This window comes from Carassius gibelio, chromosome B7 (genome assembly GCF_023724105.1).
Source record: "Carassius gibelio isolate Cgi1373 ecotype wild population from Czech Republic chromosome B7, carGib1.2-hapl.c, whole genome shotgun sequence".
In the NCBI taxonomy this organism is placed as follows: Eukaryota; Metazoa; Chordata; class Actinopteri; order Cypriniformes; family Cyprinidae; genus Carassius; species Carassius gibelio.
The window spans coordinates 6,206,224-6,219,501 of record NC_068402.1 but is presented as its reverse complement, the minus strand read 5'-3'; the positions used below and the strand labels follow the sequence as shown (position 1 = coordinate 6,219,501).

General features: G+C 35.8%; 1 protein-coding gene across 1 annotated transcript; it reads left to right on the top strand.

Annotated features, from left to right (window-relative positions):
- The first annotated feature begins 7,162 nt into the window (after positions 1-7,162).
- Positions 7,163-7,912, top strand: zgc:194252 (CLECT domain-containing protein). Its single transcript, XM_052560832.1, has one exon. The coding sequence runs from the start codon at positions 7,163-7,165 to the stop codon at positions 7,910-7,912; it is 750 nt and encodes a 249-aa protein (XP_052416792.1).
- The last annotated feature ends 5,366 nt before the right edge of the window (positions 7,913-13,278 follow it).

Genomic DNA, 13,278 nt, shown 5'->3' with positions numbered 1-13,278 from the left:
CAAAGTATGATTATGAAGTTATGTGTTTGTTTTCTCCCGAGCGTCTTATCAGTATTTCACGCTAGCACTAACAGTTATATGTTAAGACCTCTGGAGTCGATTAACGGATACGTGTTATGAGTCATTTCCCCCTGATAACCCCCGAAAAAAACTTAAATTACACTTTCAGTTTTAATCGTACAGATAAGAGCAATACATCAATCGAATCTGTAAAGGCTGCAGACATAACTTTGTGCACTTATAAAATAAAGATAACAAACAAGGTGTGCTCTCTGCAGCCTTTCTCTGCGCTGATCTTCATTTACAAACACGTCATTAAAATGAACTGTAACTCCGTGAATACTCAACGAAGAGACATGAGAGAGATATCTATAGAAAGCGTGACATGTCTACTTTAAAACTAAACAAGTGCTGCCGAAAAACAGATATTCTGTGATAAAGTAATCCATATGAAAACAACGTGATGTCTGTTTTTCACGTCTCCCTTCATTATACCTAATGTGACCACGCCCCCGCGCTGAACGCGCTATTCAGATTCAAACTGAAGCGCGCGGCTTGAATATACCCACACAGAAGAAAAAGCAGCGAGACTGTTCAAGTTTTTTATTTTACTGTTTGCTTTGCGATGAGAGGAATAAGACATAATTCACCCCAAAAAGATGCTAACGCATTGTTTACCGTGAAGGTGTGTGCAGAACAACCAATCAAAACTGACTATGTTAGTTGACCAATCAGAACACAGTATGCTACCGAAAGGTGGGGTTTAAGGAAACTGAATCTTTTTAACCTTGGATGGATTTAAACCTGTAGTACAGGACTTATAAACAGTGATAGGAAGCTTAGAATTTTCATCTTACTGGCTCTTTAAGAAAACTAAGAAAATAGTTTACAATCTGAACATTTACATTGGAACATCTGAGCATTTATTTATATATTATAACTAATGTGTAATATATAACTATTATGAAAATGTCATGTACACATTGAGTTACACACCAAATTGCAATACTTACAATCTCTAAGAATCAGCACACTATCCATAGTTTGGCGCCGGTGAGATTATTATTATTATTATATTTTTTTTTTTTTTATTAAAGTTTTTGAAACAAGTCTTCTATGCACACCAAGGTTGCATTATTTATTATTCAAAAATACAGTAAAGACGTTAGCAAGTGACATTATTGCACTTTAAAATTCTTTAGATTTTTTTATTTCAATATATTTTTAAATGTAATTCATTCCTGTGATCATTACTCCCGTCTTCAGTGTCACATGATCCTTCAGAAATCATTCTAACATTATCAATGTTGAAAATAGTAGTACTGCTAAATATTTTTGTGGAAACTGATACTTTTTATTATTCCTTGAATATAAAGTTCAAAAGATAAAAACAACATTTATATGAATTTACTGTCATGTTGTGATTAGGTTTACGCTTCCTTTAAAAATAAAAGTACTAATTTCATTAAAAAATAATAATAATTATCAACCCCAATCTTTCTTTCGCCTTGCCTTCAGTTCATCGACAGCTCTTCAGTATTACAGAAGCTCCTAAACTAGTTTTCTCTGAGACTGTCTTACTTACAGCCAAAGGTGAGACACGTTAAGTTAAATAATTATTTAATATCAGTCTTTAGTTTTAAAAATGTTGATAAAAAGAAGCAAATGATTGTTGCGTGATGTACAGTACACATGGAACCTTTTATTTGACTCTCATTTTCATTATTATTTGTATCTTGTTCCGTCTTAGCGACTCTGAGATCCAGCTCTGAGTTCAAGAAGAAGGGTGTGTGGACCGAGGAGTGTGGCTGGTGATCCAACTGAAAGCTCTGCCACACCAAGGACACTATTTGTTTACATGCATATTCAAATTAGCATCTGCATAACAAAGCATACAGGTTGCATGTTTACGCCAAGTGTAATCGCAGCCTATTTGGCATGTTCAAGGGCACAAAATAACTGCAAAGTTGTCTTCGGACGGGACTAGTTTTACAGGGGGTCGTTAGAGAAATCTGTGTTTCACAGACGTACTTGGTGATTTTAATCCCATCCGAATCTGCCACATCTGTTTTTCTCACACAACCTCTGTGATAATTCCAGAGCAAATTACCTAAAAAAAAGAGCGGGGTCGAAAGTAACGTGGGATGAAAGTAACAAAGCGATTTTCTCCGAGCCTACTACATTTGCATGCCAAGCTATGACAGCATGTTCAACACTCAACACTTCACAGAGCTGAGAAATATCACGTGATTTCGTCATCATTTCCCGCAGTTAGGTCCGTAAAACTGTTTTTGACAACAAAAAGTAAATTATTGAAGCGGTAATTTTTTTAATTAGTTGTGTTGTTTTTCTTGTTTCATGTGTCACAGTAATGATCAATCTACAGGTTATTTAGTGCTTTAAAGAAAGAAAGTGACGTGACATTCAGCCAAGTTTGGGGACCCATACTCAGAATTTGTGCTCTGCATTTAACCCATCCGAAGTGCACACACACAGAGCAGTGAACACACACACACACACACTGTGAACACACACCCGGAGCAGTGGGCAGCCATTTATGCTGCGGCGCCCGGGGAGCAGTTGGGGGTTCAATGCCTTGCTCAAGGGCACTTAAGTCGTGGTATTGAAGGTGGAGAGAAAACGGTACATGTACTCCCCCCACCCACAATTCCTGCTGGCCCGGGACTCGAACTCACAACCTTTCGATTGGGAGTCCGACTCTCTAACCAACACATCCTAAAGTTTGCATTATCAAAGTTTTTTAGTATAAAAGTATAAATAAAAGTTATTATATTTATAAAAGTAAATATTCGTTATATGCATGTGTTGTGTGGATTTTCAGCGCATTTCGTTTATGCATGTGTTGTGATAATTTGCAGCGCGTTTCGTTATATGCATGTGTTGTGATGATTTGCAGCGCGTTTCGTTATATGCATGTGTTGTGATGATTTGCAGCGCGTTTCGTTATATGCATGTGTTGTGATGATTTGCAGCGCGTTTCGTTATATGCATGTTGTGATGATTTGCAGCGCGTTTCGTTATATGCATGTGTTGTGATGATTTGCAGCGCGTTTCGTTATATGCATGACATGTGTTGTGATGATTTGCAGCGCGTTTCGTTATATGCATGTGTTGTGATGATTTGCAGCGCGTTTCGTTATATGCATGACATGTGTTGTGATGATTTGCAGCGCGTTTCGTTATATGCATGTGTTGTGATGATTTGCAGCGCGTTTCGTTATATGCATGTGTTGTGATGATTTGCAGCGCGTTTCATTGTATGCATGTGTTGTGATGATTTGCAGCGCGTTTCGTTATATGCATGTGTTTTGATGATTTGCAGCGCATTTCGTTATATGCATGTGTTGTGATGATTTGCAGCGCGTTTCGTTAAATGCATGTGTTGTGATGATTTGCAGCGCGTTTCATTGTATGCATGTGTTGTGATGATTTGCAGCGCGTTTCGTTATATGCATGTGTTTTGATGATTTGCAGCGCATTTCGTTATATGCATGTGTTGTGATGATTTGCAGCGCGTTTCGTTATATGCATGTGTTGTGATGAAAATGCAGCGCGTTTCGTTATATGCATGTGTTGTGATGATTTGCAGCGCGTTTCGTTATATGCATGTGTTGTGATGATTTGCAGCGCGTTTCGTTATATGCATGTGTTGTGATGATTTGCAGCGCGTTTCGTTATATGCATGAGTTGTGATGATTTGCAGCGCGTTTCATTGTATTCATGAGTTGTGATGATTTGCAGCGCGTTTCGTTATATGCATGTGTTGTGATGATTTGCAGGGCGTTTCGTTATATGCATGTGTTGTGATGATTTGCAGCGCATTTCGTTATATGCATGTGTTGTGATGATTTGCTGCGCGTTTCGTTATATGCATGTGTTGTGATGATTTGCAGCGCGTTTCGTTATATGCATGTGTTGTGATGATTTGCAGCGCGTTTCATTGTATGCATGTGTTGTGATGATTTGCAGCGCGTTTCGTTATATGCATGTGTTGTGATGATTTGCAACACTTGTGTTGTCAAACTGATGAAGATGTTTTCTTCATTTGCTGATGTTTTTTCAATTTGCATGTGTTTTCTTAAGTTGGAGCGTGTTGAGCTGTCTTGGCCACCTTACAAAACAGACCTTCCCACCTCTGTAATAAACACGGAGATGTTAGTCCCATCCGAATTGGTACATGAAAATCTCAGACGTCAGTTGGTAAGAATCTAAACTCAAACGTAGTTAAGAAAACTAATCCCGTCCGAATAGGGCTTAGAAACTTCACAAACAACTGTAACTGTGTGATAGGAGCTTTTTGATAGTAATGATGTTTTCTAGTTACCTTGTTTGCTTGCTTTTAACCGCTAAACATGAAATTAAATATAAGGGATTCCAGAAGCAGTAGGTAGCTTAATACATTAGTTTGTTTCAGAACTAATATTAAATATGAGAAGTAATATTAATATGTCAGTAGAGTGCTGTCTCATGTGAATATTGATATTGTCCATTTAATGCATTTTCTGCTTGTGGTTACTTCAGTTTTAAATAGATGAATAAACTCTTGAAGTATATATTTTCAATGAATGTCAATTTAAGATAAAACATGCAACTGGGTGTTGTACCTAAATTGCATGTATTCAAAAATTCTCCAAATGCTGCGAGGACACAAACACGTGATGTCATGTTTTGTTTTGTAGATTTGTAAAATCCCTTTTCACGCAACTCTCTGGCAAATCTGAGTTTTTCTCTCTCATTCTATTTCTAAAGCGGATCATTGAATAATTTACAATTCCATTTGTATTGTACCCATTTTCCCTCTGTATTCAAAACAGCTGGTGAAGTAATACCAGGGTTAAAATACTTTGAAATTTAAACCATTGAAATTTTGTTACTTGAAATGAACTAATGTAAAATATTTGGCAACATGTTGATCACATGTTGATTTAGTTTAACCTTAAGGCACAAAATGTAAGATTTCTTTTAAAAAACCACTAGAACAGTTATATAAATGGCTGACTTGTGTACTTACATAATCCCAAATGTTTCGAAGAAAGTTTTAATCCAGAGAAATAAGCAATTTTAACTAGTGACACGGGCTGTATCTGTAGTGTCATTGTGTCGCCTGTCAATAACACTCTCGCAAGAAAGTAAAAGACAAGTATTTTCTAATAAATCTATTTATTTTCCTAGCTAAATGTTTTATACATAAATGTAAAATTATGTCTGTTAAACCTCTATTTCTTATTTTTTTGCAAAGACCTGAAGTGTTATTTGGATACTATATCCTCTTCCAGCAATGTCTTTTTTACAGTCAATGGGATAAAGACCACAACTCCCATGATTCCACACTCAGTTACCGCGTCATCAATCTTCTTTGTTTGTTTTGAATACGTCCTTTAGCGGTGAATATTTTTTACTAAAACTAGAACACGTTTAACAAGAAAAGGGCTTTTTAGAAAAACTTGTATAGAACCTATAATCCATTTTAAGCATTAAACTATGGTAGGCTCAATGATGCTAAAACAACACTGATTAATACGAAGTAATTTCAAGGTCAATGTTGACAATATTGTTTATTTTGGGCTATACTACTAGAGAAACAATGATGTCACAACATAATTTACACATCATTTATAACCAATGCACTGACGTCTAGATGAGTAGCCTAATATGATGTGTTCATCATCATTTTATACATTTGGAGGAGACTGGTGTTAGACTCATTTCTGGTTCTTATTTGGATGCTGACCTGAACGTGTGTCCTTTTGATTCATACTTGTTGGTTTTATCACAAAAGAAAAAGAAAAAAAAATTACGGTGATATATAATTTTCATTTTAGAGTGAACTATACTTTTAAATAATATAGATATAGATGCAGTCATATTCTGATGGAATATTTGGAAGCCTGTGATTCAGTTTTTAATCTGACGTCATTTCTGAAGAGAATAAATGAAACATTTGGACCTTGGTTCATCTCTTCAAAGCAACCATGAACGCTCAATAGTTTGCTGCCATCTACTGGTGATTATAATTACATGTGCCAGAATATAAGTAGGTTTTACAACAGACAAATATTATGAGTATTTAACTGCGAAGACTTACTATTATATGGTCAACTACTGAATGATTTTTAGGGCAGATCAGGTAATTAAAAAAATAATTAAGTTTTATTGAAATTATAGGAATGACTCTTGAGACTGTCAGTAGAAATGGTTTAAAAATTGCAGACCTACATATATCACTAATGTTTTCCAATCGATGCCAGTGTTTTTCAGCACAAGTACTGTATTTATGAATTTTAAACTAATTAAAAACTAAACTGTTAAACCCAGTTGTTTTATCAGTGGTGGAGCCAGTAAAAATGTGAAAACTGCTCTGTTTAGCCCTGCAAGACTTTACACCGCTCATACCTTTACAACTAATCTGAATGTTTTCTCACTGTGAATCTAAGGTGAATCACCTAATTTGCCCCTCAGGTTATGTGAGACTAATACTGTGAAGCAAATCCATCTCAAATTAAGATTATTTTATTGGAGTTTTGTATTATATTTATTACTATTTTTACAATTCTTTTATTTTCACACCTTATTGAGCATCTTCATCTTATTCTCCATGGGCTCTAAGAAAATTTTCTTCTTTGTCTTCTTTGAACAGGATTTTTTTTTTAAGTAATGTAAACATCCATTTGAAATGAAGTGAAAATGTTTGTTTTAATATTTGTCCATCTACTGCTACTCTAACAGTAAGTAATCTACTTCATATAAAATAAATACTTTTCATATAGTTTAATGATTCTAGTGAAGAAATGGGTAACATTATCTGAATATTAAAAGTTAAAAATTTATCTTTTACATTTTTTGCTTCTTCAAGACATTTACAATGTCATATGCCTTAACTGCTTTAAATGTATTTCCCTTTCCTTGAGCCATCCGATTTGCCTTAAGTAGGGATTTTAGGAAAATGCATTTGTACTGAAAGGCCTACTACATCAAGGTCACTCTGAAAGTCAGAGCGGTCCTGGTTTTCATTGGTCTGTTCATGCCAGAAATTTGTGAAAAGGAGTGGTAACAAGTCATTAATATCCTGAAATAAAAGGAGAATATAACCTTTAATTCAGAATTGTGCTGCTGCACTGGAGATCATCATCATCGAATCAAAATGAAGGCTTCAGTCATTGTGCTGTTTTTTTCTAGCCTCTTTGGGCTGAATGTCAGCGTCTACAGGCATCACTTTCTCGTGGACGAGGCTTTGACATTTCAAGAGGCACAGCAGCGCTGCATACAGGCCTTTGATTACCTGTCCACTGTCAGAAGTAAAGATTTACAGGGTTTATCTTCCAATCCTCTCATTCAAGGCAAATCTTTTTGGATTGGAGTACAGAGAGACAGCGCAGGCAAATGGATATGGTCAGAAGGTGGAGAAGCAATGATTACATTTTGGGAAAATGGAGAACCTGATGGTGATAAATGTGGTGGTGTCGATACAAGTACATTAACTCTGTATGCCAGACCCTGCGATATCCATTTAAAATTTTATTGTATGAAGGTCTATGAGCTGATTGTGGTGCATCAGAGAAGCACATGGGAAGAGGCCTTGGAATACTGCAGACAAAACTACATTGACCTGGCCATAATAAACTCAGAAGACATCATGGAAGAAGCAAAGATTAATAGCACAGTAGCTGATACAGATGAAGTGTGGACTGGTCTGCGTTTTCTAGCCGGTCATTGGTTTTGGGTAAACGGAGCTGGTTTTAGTTATAACGTCTGGTCTTCAGATGGAGAGATCCAGTGTCCTGCCATGAACCAGCGCTGTGGGGTTTTTGATAGAACGCAGGGGGTTTGTAAACCCACAGACTGTGAGAGGAGACTCAACTTTCTCTGCATCAAGAAGAAATACAAAGACTGACTGGATTCATCTCAGCAGATGTAGGAGTTTCTTAAAGTGGCCTTTTCAGAAACATTCTTTGCTTAGCTTTTAATGGCTGATCATCATGATGAAATCTAACTCTTGACAAAATGTTTTCCTAAAACTGTAGCCCACTTTAACCAGATAGAAAGTACTGTGGCTTATGATATTCATGTAGAATGCATGTCAGTATGCAGGTGTGCACATACAGTAAGTGGTGCGCAGCTGTGTACACGTGGCCAAAACAAATGCACTGGGTAAATATGTTGCTTATTTGCGTACCAACATGACTGAAAGCGGTTATAGCACAATCACTGTTTTAGGTCGAGTAACTGTAATATTGTATAAGATTTCCATTAAAACCGAAAGCATAAATCTAGGCTATGTGCTGCATATTTCAGAGCTAACTGCAAAAAAAACACCTATTTACCGGCAACTCACCAAAATATAAACATGCTGATTTTAGGTTGGAAAATGTCGAAAATTTATACAAAAATATATACATATTAGCATTGTAGTTAGCATTGTAGTACAAAAAAGTTGTACAAACATTTTTATTAAGTCGCTCTCATGAGAACTAGACCGAAAAACTTATGTGCACCCCTGCTAATATTTTCATGTATAATACATACATTTTTAGACATACTTTTTTATTTTCAAAACTTTTTTTTTGTGAAAAAAAAATTCAAATTCTTTATAGTATATAGTCAACTATACTGTTACGTCTGATTTATCTTCTTTTGGAATCTGGTGGCACCGATATTGTGCATCTATTAAGTCTGACACATATAATTGCATTCTTGGAGTAACAAAGTGAAATTAATTTAAAAATGTTTTAATAATAATTACAATAATAATTTAAATGACTTAGGTTATAGGTTGTGTTAAACAATGTTTTTAAGCTGTGTGCTGGTTTTAATAATAATCTGAGAGATTTTTTTAAAATATCAATTAAAATAAAGGCTATATATATATATATATTTCTGGCATAAACTCCATAAACACTGTTAATGTCGATAAATGTAGTATGGTAGCCTACTGATAATGTATCCAATGTCTGTAGTTCACTTTTTTTTCTTTTTTTCTAAATAGAGTTCATTATTTGTGTTTGAATTGGACTGCAAATATTTGTAAATTATGCTAATGTATACCTCTGTATGTTTTTCGAAGTTGTAGCCTCGATATTTGGCTTTGGTGAATGGGAGGACTCATTTCAGGCTGGCTCAGATCAGCTTTCAATTTTTTAAGACAATTTTTGCAGACCCAGACAAGCCTGTGGTAACGTTTCGAGCAACAGTTTTCGATTTACCAGGTCAAATTATAAGTCAGCAAACTGTGTTGTGCCAAGCAAAATTTTCAAAAAGCATAAATTATGTTTAAAACATACACATGACAATTATTGTAATTATTAATTATTTTGACATCGGGATTCAATTTAGATATTAAAAATTAATTCTTAAAAAATATATTTTCATAAAAAACCTATTAAACCTTAACCATTTTTCCAGTGTTAAGAATTTTTTTTTATTTGTTTGTATTATTGTAAAAATGAGACCATTAATTTAGGTTATAAAAGAATATCTCATTTATTTGGGTATTGTTTTTTTATAATTCTTTTTATTTATAGTGTCTAAGCAGATAAAACACATGCAGTCCTAATGTCCCCTAATGACTTTTGAAAAAATAATATATTTGTTTTAATTAAATCATATTCTACTTTGACCACTTAATTTATATTTTCAAGCTAGCTGATCCCCAAAATTATATGATGGCCCTTTAAGTTTTTCCCAAACTGTCCAAAATAATAACAATTTTATCATAATCACATTGTACCTTCTATGACGGCAGACAGCAAGTACACTGGGATTGAGAGTTTATAAAAGTTATTATAAAGAATATCGGAAATCAGCCAACCTTTAAAATGACTCATAGAAGCCTGCATGCAAACATAGAAAACCCAAACCTTGGAAGGCCCAGTATAAAGTACATAGTGTTCCTGTAGCTCAATTGGTAGAGCAGTGCACTATCAAGTGAACGGTAGGGGGTTCGATTCCCCATTTATTAGATATACAATTCTTGATCCAGTTAATTATGAAAGTCTGGTTAATGATATAAAAATCTAAAGCATTAAGACCACCCTCCTCATGGCCGTAGCCAGCTATGAGGTCACTGAGGTCTGGACCTTGGTAGATTTTTCATGTTTGAAAATAAATTTTGTTCTCTGATTGATTAATTTGCTGCTAGACTCCTCATATGAATGTCTGCATGTATATTTCATAATGTTTAGCTTCCATCCATGGTATGAGTCTGGAGGAAGAGTGAAGAAGCTCATAGCCCAAGGGGCTTGAAGTCCAGTGTTAAGTTTCCACAGTCTGTGATGATTTGTGGTGCAATGTCATCTGTTGGTGTTGGTCCATTGTGTTTTTTGAAAACCAAAGTCACTGCACCCATTTACCAAGACATTTTTGAGCACTTAATGCTTCCTTCTGCTGACCAGATTTTTGAAGATGCTGATTTAATTTTCCAGCAGGACCAAAAGTTGGTTAAATGACTGTAGTGTTGGTGTGCTTGACTGGCCAGCAAACTCACCAAACCTGAACCCCATCACATTTGTCTGTATCGAAAGTCAAATGATCCAGAATTTGCATGCTTTTCGACGGCGTATCATTATTAAAACGCCGTTTTCATAACACCGCCAGGAATTGAATATGCGCCGTATATTGCCTGCCAAAAGGGTCAGATTTACGCTACAGATAAATCGCATTTACATACAAAACGCAGTTTTTGACAATTAAAATGGTATTAGCGCCGTCAAATACAACGTCCTGATAGCAGATGCCATAAAAAACACCATTTGGATTGCATAAAAGCGCACATTATTTACAGGTTTTCCTTGTATAATGATCCATGTCTGCTGATTTCCACGGCCAGTAAAACTGAACTGTTCTCACCCAATGATGAACAGACCCACCAGACCAATTGGTCAAATTGATCATTTTAGTAACTCACAACATCAACTTTAAGATGGGAAGAATAAACTTCCCAAACCTGTCCTGCAGGCCCCCTGCTCTGCACCTTTTTTATGTCTCCCTTATTCCACTCATCAGCTCGTTAGTAGAGACTGCAAGAACTAAATTAGGTGCATTACTGCCACCTATCTCTCAAATGTACCATTGACAATTTATAATCTCAATTGGAGTGTCAATGGTCCATTTAAGAGATCGGTAATGCACTTATAAGTCTGCAATCTGCCATAAAGCAAGAAGAAGAAGACGCCTCATGCAGGCTGTGTCAAGGACACGTAGTACGGTTAGGCATTTTAGTGTATCGGAGGTAAAAAAAAAAAAAAAAAAGAAAAGAAACATATAAATACTGTCCAGTTTCTTGCATAGATTGATCGTTTTGACATCTTGGATGCCCTGGGGGTAAGCAGATTGGGTGAACTATCCCTTTAAGAAGGTATCAGTAACGCACCCCAAATCTATTTTCTAGGCAAAACCGGTTTCGGAACAATAATGATACAGAGTAACGCAGGAACAGAAATGTGGTGTGACGTAGCTTCACATTCTCTATTGCAAGTTCTTAATCTATTGGCAGTGCCACCCTCTGGTTACATGAACGCATTACCACCACATCAGAACAGAAAACTTTTAGAAAAATTTGTAAAAAAAAAATTGCACAGCCTATTCAATATTCTATTAAGTCAACTAATCAAATATTCAAAAATCATGACCCATCCCTACTACATACTTTTTTTTGTTTCTTTATCAAAATATAAAAAACTTTGAAGGATTTATGATGCTAATGACAATTGAAACACGTCATCACAGTCTGGTGAAAATTGTTCATAAGATCATATCATCCTGACTCAAGGTTTTCATCATAATAAGAAGAAAGTTAAAAAAATTCATAATCCATAACATGACCATCAGAAGTATAGATCACTGGTTTTGTTTGAGAATTACTTGCAGCACTCCAACCCTCTTGAAGCACAGCATTGCTTTTTAATATCACTGCTGACTGGAATCCTTTTCAAATCTCAAAAATGTATATCCATTTTTCATACGGTACATTTAATGCACATTATAAATGTCTTCACTTATGTATATACATAATTCTTCACACTTTTCTGAGGTCAATTTGAATTTGTTTACTTTGTCCTTGTGTTAGTTTGAAAGGTAGGCAATATTTGCATCCTCTGATTTGCATCACAGGTGTTGCTTTTTTTTAAAGGACACCTTCAGTTCCAGTAGCACACTACATCAAAGTATCTTCAAAATAACACACAAAAGGTGAAGTCTGCCTCTATCAGCATTTTTAAGCCACTGATCATTATATAGCCAAGATCTACAGTGAGCCAGAACAGATAAATAGTTGATCAGTCTGCTGCAGTAATAATAATTTATTCTGATTGATTGCAATTGACTGTGAAATAATTGTTTTTGTTGTTGTTTTGAGGATAGAAAAACATTTGATTTGCCTTATACTGTAGGTGGACATACTGTTCATGAGAGAATTTGTGCATTATTTTGTGTCACTTAGTAAAAAAAAAAAAAAATGGTAATACAATCTCCAGGGTTGGGGAATCCAATAAGAAGCAGCACAAGGGAACATGGAGTCAAGAGGAGGAGTCTTACAAGGAAAGACTAGCCTAAACCTTGGTCAAGGCTGGGTTACTGGTCTACACGTAAGAAATCTGGACTTGTGGTCCTCACCTTGGGCATTCCTGCTGATTTTAAAACACTGGATAGTGGATACTTTGGCAATATGGCACCAACGGCTACAATCACTGTTTTTCTGTTTTTGAGTCTCTTTGGACTGAACACCAGCCTCGAAAGACAACACTACTACATAAATAACAGTATGAAGTGGTCAGATGCAAGGTCCTACTGCAAGAATTACTATGATGACCTGTCCACTGTAAGCAAAAAAGAAATGCAAGAGCTCTCTAAAAATCTGCAGATCACTGAGGATTTTTTTTGGATTGGACTTAGCAGGAGGCATCGGTCGTGGACATGGAGATGGACTGATGGTGATGTTGCAAAAGATATCGAGTGGGACAAAGATCAACCAAATTACTTTCATGAACATTGTTGTGCTGTCAAAAGGTCCTCTTCTAAAGTACATGATGCTAATTGTGATGACACTAAACCATTTTATTGTATGGAGGACGTAAATATGGATCTGGTCTTGGTGAAGCAGGAAAGTACATGGGAAGAGGCCCTGCTATACTGCAGACAAAACTACAAAGATCTGGCCTCACTGAACTCAGATTGGATCGTGAAAGAGGCAGAAGACAAGAGCACAGCAGCCCTGACAAATAATGTGTGGATTGGTCTACGCTTTATCGCTGGTCACTGGTTTTG